General features: G+C 40.3%; 1 protein-coding gene across 1 annotated transcript in view; it reads left to right on the top strand.

The window, feature by feature from the left end:
- The window catches only part of UTP20 (UTP20 small subunit processome component), a 91,845-nt gene that overhangs the window by 18,935 nt on the left and 60,168 nt on the right, over positions 1-12,742 (top strand). Inside the window, exons 13-21 of the mRNA XM_079773390.1 lie at positions 1,917-2,072; positions 2,207-2,295; positions 3,778-3,883; positions 5,771-5,921; positions 6,533-6,595; positions 7,708-7,866; positions 8,941-9,017; positions 9,707-9,786; positions 10,026-10,269. Of these exons, the coding sequence (XP_079629516.1) occupies positions 1,917-2,072; positions 2,207-2,295; positions 3,778-3,883; positions 5,771-5,921; positions 6,533-6,595; positions 7,708-7,866; positions 8,941-9,017; positions 9,707-9,786; positions 10,026-10,269 (1,125 nt within the window). The remainder of the gene's footprint in view (positions 1-1,916; positions 2,073-2,206; positions 2,296-3,777; positions 3,884-5,770; positions 5,922-6,532; positions 6,596-7,707; positions 7,867-8,940; positions 9,018-9,706; positions 9,787-10,025; positions 10,270-12,742) is intronic.

Here is a 12,742-nt window from a genome sequence, read left to right as displayed (position 1 = left end):
GGTAAGGGGTGTGGATTGTATTGGAGGAGCTCATTGGCAGGTGTGACGAAACAAGGGAATGGCATGCCAACTAAAGATGCACTTTTTGAAAGCTATTTGTAAGGTTTTTGCAGTTTGTTCAGTCATGGTTAGGACTTGACAGGCTATATATCAAGGGGTAGTGATTTTTAGAAATTGCCCATGAAATTATCAGAATTTCCAAACATTCAGTATCCTGATAAGTATGACACAAAAGGGAATGCAACTTTTTGATTACTTTTAATGATAAGGAATAAAAACCTGATATTCTACTTCTGTTGAAAAACAAGCTAAGCAAACTGGTCATGGTGGATTAATTATAAAAACATCATTTTACAGGTTTTTATGCTTTTACTTTAGATTAGATTTTTTTTTTTAAAGAGGACAGAGGTATAGTTCATTGACAAAAATAAAAAGAGGCTAACAAGAATAGTGCCAAAGTAGTACTTAAAACTGAATGTCATATCAGAAAACATCATTGAGTGACCATTTATTGTATTAAAGCAGCAGAGAAAATTACTTCTAAATCATAATCATTTTAGTAACATTTGTCAGATTCACTACGAGAACTTTGCGACGTTGTTCTACATTTGTGAAGTATAGTACCTCCCACCCCCCCACCCCCTTATCAGCAAAGGATACATTGTTCCAAGTCCCCAATGGATGCCTGAAATCTTGGATAGTACCAAACCCTATATATATTATGTTTTTTCTTTACATACAGGCAACACTCATTTTTCTCACTTTAAGGAAGCACTTAACAGCTTCTCTTTGACATATCAGAGTTGCCAGCATCACTACCCTTGTGCTTTGGGGCCATTATTAAGTAAAATAAGGGTCACCGAACACAAGCATGGTGCTATCTGATAGAGACTAACGGGCAGGTAGCAGTGTGGAGAAGCTGGACAAAGGAATGAGTCACACCCTGGGCGGTCGGTGCGAGACTTCATCACACTCCTGCGAACAGCACTCTATTTAAAACGTATGAATTGTTTGCCAAAACCGGTTTGGCTCAGTGGATAGAGCGTCGGCCTGCGGACTGAAAGGTCCCGGGTTCGATTCCGGTCAAGGGCATGTACCTTGGTTGCAGGCACGTCCCCAGTGGGGGGTGTGCAGGAGGCAGCTGATCGATGTTTCTCTCATTGATGTTTCTAACTCTCTATCCCTCTCCCTTCCTCTCTGTAAAAAATCAATAAAATATATATATATATAAAAAAAACACGTATGAATTGTTTATTTATGGAATTTTCTAGCAAAACTGCAAGTAAGTTGTGGGGAGAGAGGGGAACTGTAGTAAACTTATATCAAAAAGGAAAGAGGCCCTAACTGGTTTGGCTCAGTGGATAGAGCCTCAGCCTGCGGACTGAAGGGTTCCAGGTTCGATTCGGTCAAGGGTATGTATCTTGGTTGCGGGCACATCCCCAGTGGGGGGTGTGCAGGAGGCAGCTGATCGATGTTTCTCTCTCATCGATGTTTCTAACTCTCTATCCCTCTCCCTTCCTCTCTGTAAAAAAATCAATAAAATATAAAAAGGAAAGAGGATGGTGGAAGTCAGTTTGTCAGTTTATTCCAATAAACTTACCTCTCCAGTTCTTAAAAATATGTGCATCAGCACAAAATTCAGAAATAATACTTAAAACTGGAAAAGACTTCCTTTAAGTTATGAAGCAAATTAAAATGGAAAAAATAGGAGAAAGTAGAACCAGTTTGGTTGAAAAGCCTTTCGCTAAAATCAGAAAGCGATACACATTTGTTTGGTTGTGTATATTCACCCATCACCACCAGTTCCCTCCTCTCCCCAAGTGCTCCACACATGGAAAGGAGCCCAATTCTATATCCAGCTTCTTAAGGCAAGAGCGATTACATTCTGTCCTGTTTATCTCTTCTTCTTCTTTCAGATCCTATGTAAGGCTGAGGAAGACCAGATCCAAGGGAGGAAAGGAACAGATCCCAGTATTGGACCATCTTCTGTCTGTAATTCAGTTACCCCCAAATAACGACACTACCTTCCTCTCATGTGCTTGGGCAGCCCTTGTCGTGTTACCTCATATTAGGTGAGAACATACACCGTGTTTTATTTTGAAAGAGATACTTAGCATGCTGATGAAAACCTTTATTAGCCATTCCCTGCCGTTTCATGAAAAAGCCAGTGTGAACTTTTCCCTTTTTCTCCCCATTTCTTGGATAGGCCCCTTGAGAAAGAGAAGGTGATACCCCTAGTCACATGCTTCATAGAGTCACTCTTCATGACGGTTGACAGAGGGAGCTTTGGAAAAGGTCAGTAACAATTCCTGTCTTTCTTTTCTGACACACCCAAAGTCATTGTAAACCCACAGGATGCCAGAGGATAATACTACATTGTGTTCTGGCATAACCTCCTATGTGATAAATACGGAAAAGGAGGGCAAATAGGAGGTGTTGCACTTGTACTTTATAACCTGGTGACCAGATCAAGGCGGTTTAAACATAAGCTGAATCTAAAGGTCAAAGAAATAAGACACCCCCACCCGAGCCCCAGCCTGCGTCTTGTTCCCTGTCTCCCAGGCCCAGGCTGCCCCTTCTGCTCCAGGCCTTTGCTGATCCTAGGAACACACTTCCTTTCCCAACTCTCTGGCTGCCCTTGGACGTGCCGTCCTTCCTAGAGTTCTCTCTAGGTCTGTGCCATTTGGTGAACTCTCTCTTACCTTTCTCAGCTCAAGCACAACACCTGTAGGAAGGCCCTCGTGGCTCTTCCAGGCGGAATGTGGCCGCCTACCCAAAACACCATTCCCTGGGGTGTGCTTGTACGTCTCCCCTCACTAGCCTGAGAACAGCATAGGAATTTTGTTTTATTCTAGCACAGTATTTTTTTCTAACAGTCATTCATTCATTCATTCATTCATTCAACTATTAATGTGCTATATTCTGTGTTGGGAACTAAGCAGACATATTGGAGAATAAGGTAGCTTCACCTCACTTCAAGTGCTCAGTCACACATGACAAGTGGCTACCATATTGGACTGTGGCTGCTTATTGGCCCAAGAAAGAACATTCATACCATTGCAGGAAGTTCTGTTGGGCAGCACTGTTCTCAAGTCTAGAGCAGGGCTTGGTAAAATGTTCACGTGAGGACTAGTTAGTAAATACGTTAGATTTTGTGGGCCACATTCAGATTTGTGGTATATTCTCTTTGTTTGGTTTTTGTTTAAAAACAAACTTTAAAAATGTAAATAATTATTCTTATCTTGCCAGCCATATAAAAACACACTACCTACAAGATTTGACTTGCTAGCTTGCTGGCCATAGCTTACCAACATCTGGTCAAGGATTAAATGAATGTATAATTAATATTAATTAAGTGGATTATGGATAGTAGCCATTGGATATGTGACTTCTTATAAATTGGAGACATAAAATCAACATGAGCTTTATACAAAGATAGTCTTAGCTTTTCAAAAGTCCAAGTCTTCTCTCCTCCTAAGTTCTAATTTTGATAATGCCAGTTGGTGGAATCATTGAATTTCGTCCTCATCTCAGTTAATGGACCATACATTTTTATTCTCTAATTCTGAATATATTTTTCTCTAAAATTAACATATAACTTGGAGCCTTCTCTTTTAGTTCCTTTCTGTTAAATTCTGACATTTACGGATTATTCTTTAGAAGGCTCAAATTTAACTTAATTTTGTATAAATGGCAAGTGTCAGATAAATGAGATGTCCGGTAGTTACTGTGTCAAAGAAATAAGTACTGTGGCTTCTCCTGTTTTTCTGCGTTTAGGAAACTTGTTTGTTCTTTGTCAAGCTGTAAATACTCTGCTGAGTTTGGAAGAATCTTCTGAGCTTCTTCATTTGGTTCCCGTGGAACGTGTGAAGAATTTAGTATTGTGAGTAAACACATTCTCCATTTACCTTAATAACAAGTAAACTACAAAAGCTTCTGTGTTTGTGAAATCTTGGACATTGTATACCTGAGCTGTATTCACATAGGAGATTCATAATTGATTTAAATCCTCCAACTAAAATAAATACAATTCTTGAGAGTTTTATATGCAGGTTCATCTTGGTAAAGGGGAGTTTTGCTGTGTGTGAATTAATGTAGAATTAGTAAAGGGTATTTCATGCTGATTACTCCCAACCATAACATTGCACAATGTTGACCTTTTGTAACTTGTTGAGTGATTCCAACATACACATTCCTGCTCCTTTAATGTTCTCTCTCACCTTGACACAATCAGCATCTCAGAAAACTTCCCTGTGGTCTTTATACTATACACCAGCCAGCTCTGGTTTGGGTAGTAGCACAGGGCCATTAGCCATTCATTACTGGATTTAGCCTCCTTTTAAAAAAAAAAAAGGCCTTCTGGAAACCTGGTAAACTAGTTTGTTTCTGTTTCTGGAGTCCAGAACATTTTATTCCCATGCTTTTTAAAAACAGATTTATTCATGAATATTCATTCGCTTTTTCTCATGCACCAGCCCCCTATTTTGGGCACAGGAAGACATAGTGAAAGAATCACTAAATTTCCTGCCTTCAGGGAACTAACATGCTAACAAACAAAAAACAAAAACAAAAAAAAAAGTAAACAAAATAAGTAAGTAAAGTAACTAGCATGTTAGGTGGTGGTGAGAAAATTAAAGCAGAGGCAGACGACAGGGAGAGTCTGGAGGTTGGGGATAACAGCAGTTTTAAATAGGGAAGGCCTCACCAAGGAGACATCTGAGCAGAAGCCCGGTAGCGGCAAGGGAGTAAGCCACGAGGATGTCAGGGCTCTCAGGCACTCTCTCTTCCAGACCCGGGGAGATTTGCGTGCCCATGGCAGGGGGTGGGGAGAGGGTGCTGACTTGAGCAACAAGGAACTGTTGTGGATAAGCAGAGCAAGGAATGGATAGTAGCACAAGAGGACGTAGAGGTGGGTGTGGCAGGCCGTGTATGACCTTTGGCCTTTGTAGGGCCTTGACTTTTACTCCGAGTTTAAAGGGACAGAGGAGGATTTGGGGCAGGGGGGTGTGACTTAGGCCTAATCATCCTGGCTGCTGTACTGAGAAGAGACTGAAGGGCAATAAAGAAACCAGTTAGGATCTCTTTACATTTGCCATTTACCACTCCCCATATCAAATAGCACTCCTCCTCATCCCTCACCCTCTCCCCTCTATCCCCACAACCCAGACTCTCAGTCTAGCTTCCTTCCCCTGATTTACTTTTCTCCTTCCCCTGATTTACACACTTATCGCTCTCATACTGACAGTTCATTTGTTTACCGGCTACCTTCCCCTAATGGAATACAAACTCCAGGAGGATAGGGACTTAGCCTACTGTGTACTGCTATATCCAGTATCTAGAAAAGCCCCTGGCACATAATAGACACTCAGTAAATATTTGTTAAAGGTGGGTGGCACGGAGAGGTTAAGCGGCTTGTCCAGGCTTATATGTTAATGGATGATGGGGCTGCCCCACCCCAGAGCCTGTGTGCTGGACCCCTCCTCTGTCCTGCTTCCTCATTAGCTCAGTGTCATTGTTACTAACAGCTAGATAGATTGCAAAGACAGCATACTCCCGCCTCTGTCTCCAACTAGCTATGTGTTTTTGAGCACGTCATTCACTGTCACTAGCCTCAGATTCATCTCTAAAGTGATGCTGAATGTCCACGTGAAACTCGTACCTGTCCCTTTCTACATTTCCTTCACCAGTGGTAATTTTCCGTGGTTTCTGTTATAGTCTGAATGCTCTGGCTATGCGGGACAGTTTGGGTCTAATAAATGTCTTGTTGCAGAATGTTTCCTTTGGAGCCATCTGTGTTGCTGTTGGCTGATCTCTATTATCAGAGATTAGCCTTATGTGGCTGCAAAGGGCCGCTTTCTGAAGAAGCTTTAATGGAATTATTTCCCAAGTTACAAGCAAACATTTCAACTGGTATATCCAAGGTAACACTGTCATGTGGTGTGTGCCCATCTCTCATTTTTTGTTTGTATGTATTGCCAGTGGTTGTCACAGCTCCTTAATCAGAAAGTGCTGCTCTGGGGTGATTTCTGTTTAAAGCAGTGATTCCTGAACACTGACCTACAAACTGTTTGCAGCAGTTCTAATTGGGGAACTTAATAAAAATGTAAATTCGGGATCCCAACACCCCAGCTCTGATTCAGTGGGGGCTTTAAAGCCCTCTGGGTGATTCCGCTGCTCATTTGAGGTGTATAGAAATACCTGAATACATTATTCAGAGAGAAAACTCACTAATGTCAATGGAATTGTGAACTTAATAAGTTCATTGCATTTATTTACGGAAATGCCTGTAGTGTCACAGTTCAAAGAAACAACATGGTTTTATGTGCAACCTTCCCTTCCCATCTAGTCTGGTCATTAAATGCTCCATTTGAATAAGGTGTGTGTTGGTGTTGAACATGAAATAAGAGATAGAATATACTTATATTACACTGACAAGTGGTATATTTTTCATAATTCTATAAAATATCTCACTATTAAACAGTTTCTTATGTTTAAACTTTGGACTTTGAAACATGCCTTTTACTTTCTCTAGATTCGGCTTTTGACAATAAGGATCCTAAACCACTTTGAGGTTCGACTTCCAGAACTAATGGAGGTATTTTAACTGTTCGATTTGGGTAACTTTTAAAAAATGTAACTTACTATATATATATATATATATTTCCAAAACTAGAGGCCCAGTGCACGGATTCAAAGACAAAACTCACTAATACGGACATCCCCCGAGGGGTCCCGGATTGCGAGAGGGTGCAGGCCAGGCCGAGAGACCCCACCAGTGCACTATCAGGGCCAGGGAGGGACTACAGGAGGGCTCCAGGGTGTGTCCAGCCTGTCTCACCCAGTCCCGATCGGCCCGACCCCAGCAGCAAGCTAACCTACTGGTCAGAGCGTCTGCCCCCTGGTGGTCAGTGCACATCATGGCGACTGGTTGAACGGCCGAACAATGGTTGGACCTTCGCATATTAGGCTTTTATTATATAGGATTGTAATTTCATAGAAAATTCAAACACTATGTAAATAGCTACCAAAAAATTGAAATTTTTTTTGTAATCCTTATTCCTGCCGAGCCAACAAGGCCACCACTGAAACTCCACAGTTAATTGGTGAATATTGTTTCAGACTTTTGTATACACATACACAATTTAAACTAATGGTGTCGTGAAGGTTTTCCATATCAGTGCCTCTCATCCTACCTCATTTCTTTTGAGGTTTGAATAGCAGCCCACAGTTTAAAATATCCTATTTAACCAATTCCTTGTTGGTGAATGGTTCAATGAGTTGCTCACAGTTTTTCAGGATTTCTAGTAATACACAGATAGTTTTGTATAGCTAAATATTTCCATCATGAAAATTATTACTTCTTGAGGTAGAAATTACTTCTACTAGAGATAGATTTATTTAGTGAAATACATATACTTTTTTTTTTTTTTTACAAATGTTACCAATTAGTTTGAATCATTTTGAGAATTACTTTCCTCTTCTTATCATTTCTGTGCTAGATACTAAACCTAAATTATCTACTAGAGAGTAAATGGTGTGAGGAAAAATGAATCATTTACACCCTCCTCCCACCCACCTCCCAAAAGTGTTGCTTATTTAACTTAAAACATTAACATCCCAGTTTTTACTTTTTAGACCTTTGGTCACATTTAATGCTTTTTTGGAAAACCACAGCTGACATGCCTCCCTGTTTTCCCGGCTGCTCAGGATGACGGGCTCTCGGAGCGGCAGTCCGCCTTCGCTGTGCTGCGCCAGGCAGAGCTCGTCCCCGCGACTGTGAACGATTACCGAGAGAAGCTCCTCCACCTGAGGAAGCTGAGACACGATGTGGTGCAGACCGCAGTCCCTGACGGGCCGTTACAGGAGGTATAAAACACCACCTTTTAGGAAAAAAAAATTCTACTTATGCTTTTAGATCTGTTTGGCTGGCTTTTGAAAAGAGAAGCATACCAAGTAGTCACCCCAAAAAAGTTTTTATAACTGGATAAATCCTCAGTTCCCTTAGATGCTTTGAGTTAGGTGGCTCTGTCAGTCATTTCAACAGTGGAAATAATTTCCTGTCCCCCTTCTGAAGATGTGTCCTGTGTGAAGGAAGGTAGTTAGTGACAGCAGAGGATGCAATGTCAAGTTTAAAGCCTGATTTCTTCTCCAGACTTGTTCACTGCCCCACGAAGTCAGCCTCTACCTTTCGTATCCGGGATTTTCTGTCCATGACCCTTGCAGATACATCACGTATCCCTTTGGGAGGGAAGCCAAGTGGAGGCATTCCCCTTCCAATCAGAGCAGCCTGTTCCTGCTCTGATTTATATATTAGTGTCCTGGGTTATGTTCTGCTGCTAAAACAGCTACAGGCACCCACCCCCAAACAGTACTAGAACTGCCATTCTGCATGATGCCTCCCTAGCCTATTGTATTCTGGTCATGACTGTCACTGCCAAAGGTGACTGAGAAAACTAGACCTTGTGAATGGACTCCTTTAATGCATAGTTTTGAGAACTCAGACATCTGCTTGCGAAGCCACAGCTGCCATTCCCAGCAGACTTGTTGGGTTCTTCACCATCTGCACTTTACGGATGTCTGTTCAAGTTTTGTCTAACGAGGTGATGGAGGTGGCAGTGTTTGTTAGGGAATTCAATCGTGAGTCAGATCTGTACGTTTAAATATTTCCTTTCAGCATGAACATCTGGAGTGAGTTTGAATACTAGGTTTGCTTTAGTGATTTTTCTGTGTTAAATAGCAAGTGACATTTTGGGGAGGGTTGGAAAATTATTGTCCACTGACGTGCAGATTGGTACTTATAGCTTGCAGATTGGTACCTACAACTTTTGTAAAGCATGAGCTCCTTTGCAAACCTCCAGATGTCTGAGTTGGGATATTTGCATCTCGGTGCCATTCTATCCTAGTTTGTTACCCACTTACTAAACGAGTCTGTAATTGCAGGTACCGCTTCGTTATTTATTAGGCATGTTGTATGTTAACTTCAGTGCTCTTTGGGATGCTGTTATTGAACTCATAAGGTAAGCATGGATGAAGCTATTACATTTTAACTACTGCAGAATGATGGAGCCAGTATTAGACTCCTTCTAGGTGTGATTTAAATGATTTAAAGGATTTATGGCTCTCATAAATCCTTTGTGGGTAAGGTGAAGAAAAAACAAACATGAATTATTCTCTCTGATGCCAAGTTTTTCAATAGTTCAAATGTTATATGTTTATTTCTTTGTACATTGAAATAACTTTAGAGGCCTTTCTTCTTTTACTTTATATGATACAGCTGTATTGTTGAATTTTTTCAGTACAAAGTATTGTATAATTGAATGATTTTATATATATATATATATATTTTTTTTTAAATATATATATTGAATCATTGAGCCAAACTTAATTAAAAAAAAAGGAGTTTCTCTAAATAGAGGCCACTCCTTCCCTTAATAGGCCATACTTCATACCCCATGCCCATTATTGTGCCTTTAAAAATAGTCTTCTTATGGGTATCACTTAGGTTTTTAAAAATACTGTTTAGTATTTTATAACTATAAAAATAATCTGTGTTCCATGCAGGCATTTTGAAGAATATAGAAAAATACAAAAGTCATTTATAATCCTACATTTTAGTTATATCCTTTCCTTTCACTCTTTTTCCAATAAGATACCTCAGAATAAAGATCATATCACATCTTTTGTCTGGTGATCTCTTTTTCTTTAGCTCTCATGCACATGAAATGGAAAATAAGAAATTTTGGAACGTCTACTATGAACATCTAGAAAAAGCAGCTACCCATGCTGGTATGTAAAGAGGCATCAAGTGGGACTGGGAAGAAAAGTGATTGCTTAACTTTCATTTTTACTGCTTCATTACACATGAAGTTGGGAAACAGAAATAAGAAGTGTGTTATCTTTGATAACCTTTGGATGTGGTTTATTGTTTCCTTATATTGCTAGAGAAAGGAATGTCCTGACCTGAGGGACACAAAGGACAAATGCTGACATTTCTCTGGTGGTTCTAATGACTTTCTTCCTTTCAGAGAAAGAACTGCAAAATGATGTAAGAGATGAGGACAAGTTCATAGGAGATGAAAGTTGGGAGCAGACTCAAGAAGGAGATGTTGGAGCGCTTTATCTTGAGCAGTTAGCATTGAAAACCAACTGTCAGGAAAGACTGGACCATACCAATTTCCGATTCCTGCTGTGGCGAGCTCTGGCAAAATTCCCGGAAAGGGTAGAGCCACGGTCCAGGGAGCTTTCCCCGCTTTTCTTGAGATTCATCAAGTAAGTGTTCTCTTCTTGGAATATATTCCTGGTAGTGTATCCTCAGTACCTGGAAGAGAAGGTACAAAGTATTAAGCTCCCAAATTGGCCGAGTTATTTTTATGTCTGTCATGTTTGCACATCATTGGCACATCTATAAAACACTGGCTCTGTCTGCTAACAACTAAACTAATTTAGTTCACCACTTAACTTTACATGAATTTAACTAGTCCACAAATGGTGTTAATGAAAAATTCCAGGTTACAAAATAAAAAAGGTCTTATCAAGACCGGCCAGAGTGGCACAGTTGGTTGAGCATTGTCCTGTGTACCAAAAGGTTGCTGGTTCAATTCCTGGTCAGGGCATATGCTCGGGTTGTGGTTCGATCCCAGGTCGGGGCTCTTTCAGAGGGTGGCCGATCAATGTTTCTCTCTTCCTCCCTCTCATTTCCTCTCTCTAAGCATGTACTCTGGTGAGGATTTTTTTTTTTAAAGGCCATATTGAGTTAGCTTGGTGCACAAAGAGCTTGCTATTTCTTGCCCTGTTTGTTCATTATTTTATTGTCTGCCTGCAGCTTAAAAATACTTTTCAGTAACTCAACTCCAGCCACTTTGTTTTGAGCTTCTTGAATGTTTTCCATGATGCTGAGGAATGTACACTTAAAAAATAATAAGAATGTTCTGGAGCATTGTTCTATTTTGACTCGATAAGCTGTGTGAGAATTAGATTGCTTTAAAACTAAAGATAAGGAATGTATATAGCACAGTACATGTATGTTTTCTAACACTATTTCATTACATGGGAAAATACTATAGGTTTAAGTCAAACAGGCTCTGAACCACAATATGTCAGGCTTGTTTAAGGAACAGCAAGGACGTCGGAGTGGCTACAGCAGTGATCCCAGGAGAAAGTAGCTGGAGATGAGGACAGAAAGTTAACAGGAGACCAAGTTGTGTAGGAACTTTAAGTGATCGCAAGGACTTTGGTTTTTATTGTCAGTGAAATGGGAAGACACTGGAAGGTTTAAACAAGGGTGACATGACTTCAGTTTTTATGGCTGCTATGTTGAGAATAGACTAGGATACCAGTGGTGAGAGTAGAGAGAGTCGAGAGTTAGGAAGAGATTGCAAAAATCTGGGGAAAAGTAGATGATGGGAGACTTGACCAACGTTACAGTAGTGCAGATAGTGAGAGGTAGTTGAACTCTGGATGTTTTGAAGAATTTCAATTCAATAAGATATTTTCAATAATTGCAGCTAGATTAGCCTGCGGGATTTGCCAACAGATCAGATGTATCCTGGTGGGGATGGAGGTGGGGAGGGTTGAGGGCCAGTGCAGGAAGGAGGAAGGGGAAGAGTCAAGGATGTCTCTGAGGGTTTGGCCTGAGCAACTGGAAGAAGAGAGTCACCATTTACTGAGATTGGGAGAAATGCAGAAGCTTTCAGATTTGTGGGGAAGATCAGGAGTTCATTTTTAGATACGTTAGTTTGGGATACTGAATAGACATTTAATAGAGATGTCAAGTAGGTACTTGAATTTGAAATTTAAAGTTCAAGGCAAAGGTTTGGTGAAAAGATAAATTTGAGACTCTTCGGTGTATAGGTGGGTTTTTTTAAATTTTGGGCAGGGAATTCAATCACACATGGGCATGCAAATCTAGAGAAAGATTTTCAAGGACTGACAGCAATATTTAGAGATTAGGAGATAAGAAACCAGCAAAAGAGGCCAAGAAAGACTGATAAAAGAAGAACCAAGACCACTTAGTATTCCTTGAAGAAAGGATTTCAAGAAGGGAGTGACCAGTGGAATCAAATGTGTCTGAGACATCAGTCCGATGAAGAATAAGAACTGATCATTGGCTTTGGAAGGAGCTTAACAAATGAGTTGTTTGGGTTAATCTGGTAGGGCTGAAAGCCTGATTTAAATGGGTTTAAGAGAGAATGGAAAACAAAAATGGAAATAACAAGTATGAACAGTTCTTACAAAAAAAAAAAAGAAGATATAGGTGGAAGGAGATGTGGGAGCAGAGAGGGAGCTGCTGTTGGGTTGCTTTTTTAAGATTTAAGCAGCGTGTATGCATGTAATGCTGCTGGGAAAGATCCAGAAAGGAGGGGTAAACTCACATGCAGGAGGGGATACAATTGCTAAAGCCATGTCCTTGAATAGTTAAGAGGAAATAGGATCCCTTGCATAAGTGAAAAGGTTTCCATGAATAATTCATCTGGCAAAGGTTACAAGCAAGATGCGGGCAGGTCAGTAGACGGGCTGGTAGAAGAGTAATGATTTTCTCTTTTTCACGTAACTCTTTAGTCTTTAATTTATTTATAGAATGAGGACAGTGGTATTTAACTTCCTTGCCTTGTTTTGAAGATCATATAAAATAATGTTTTTTAGTTATTTGTGAATTGCAAAGGGCTCTGCATTTGCAAGCTGTGTTAGTAGGATATGAATTTCCTACCTTGTTAATTTTTTAAGTTTTTCCCTCATGAAAGAA

The sequence above is a fragment of the Cnephaeus nilssonii genome (assembly GCF_951640355.1).
Source record: "Cnephaeus nilssonii genome assembly, chromosome: 6".
Lineage (NCBI taxonomy): Eukaryota > Metazoa > Chordata > Mammalia > Chiroptera > Vespertilionidae > Cnephaeus > Cnephaeus nilssonii.
Note: the sequence above shows the minus strand (reverse complement) of the source record. Positions and strands in the feature narration are given on the sequence as shown.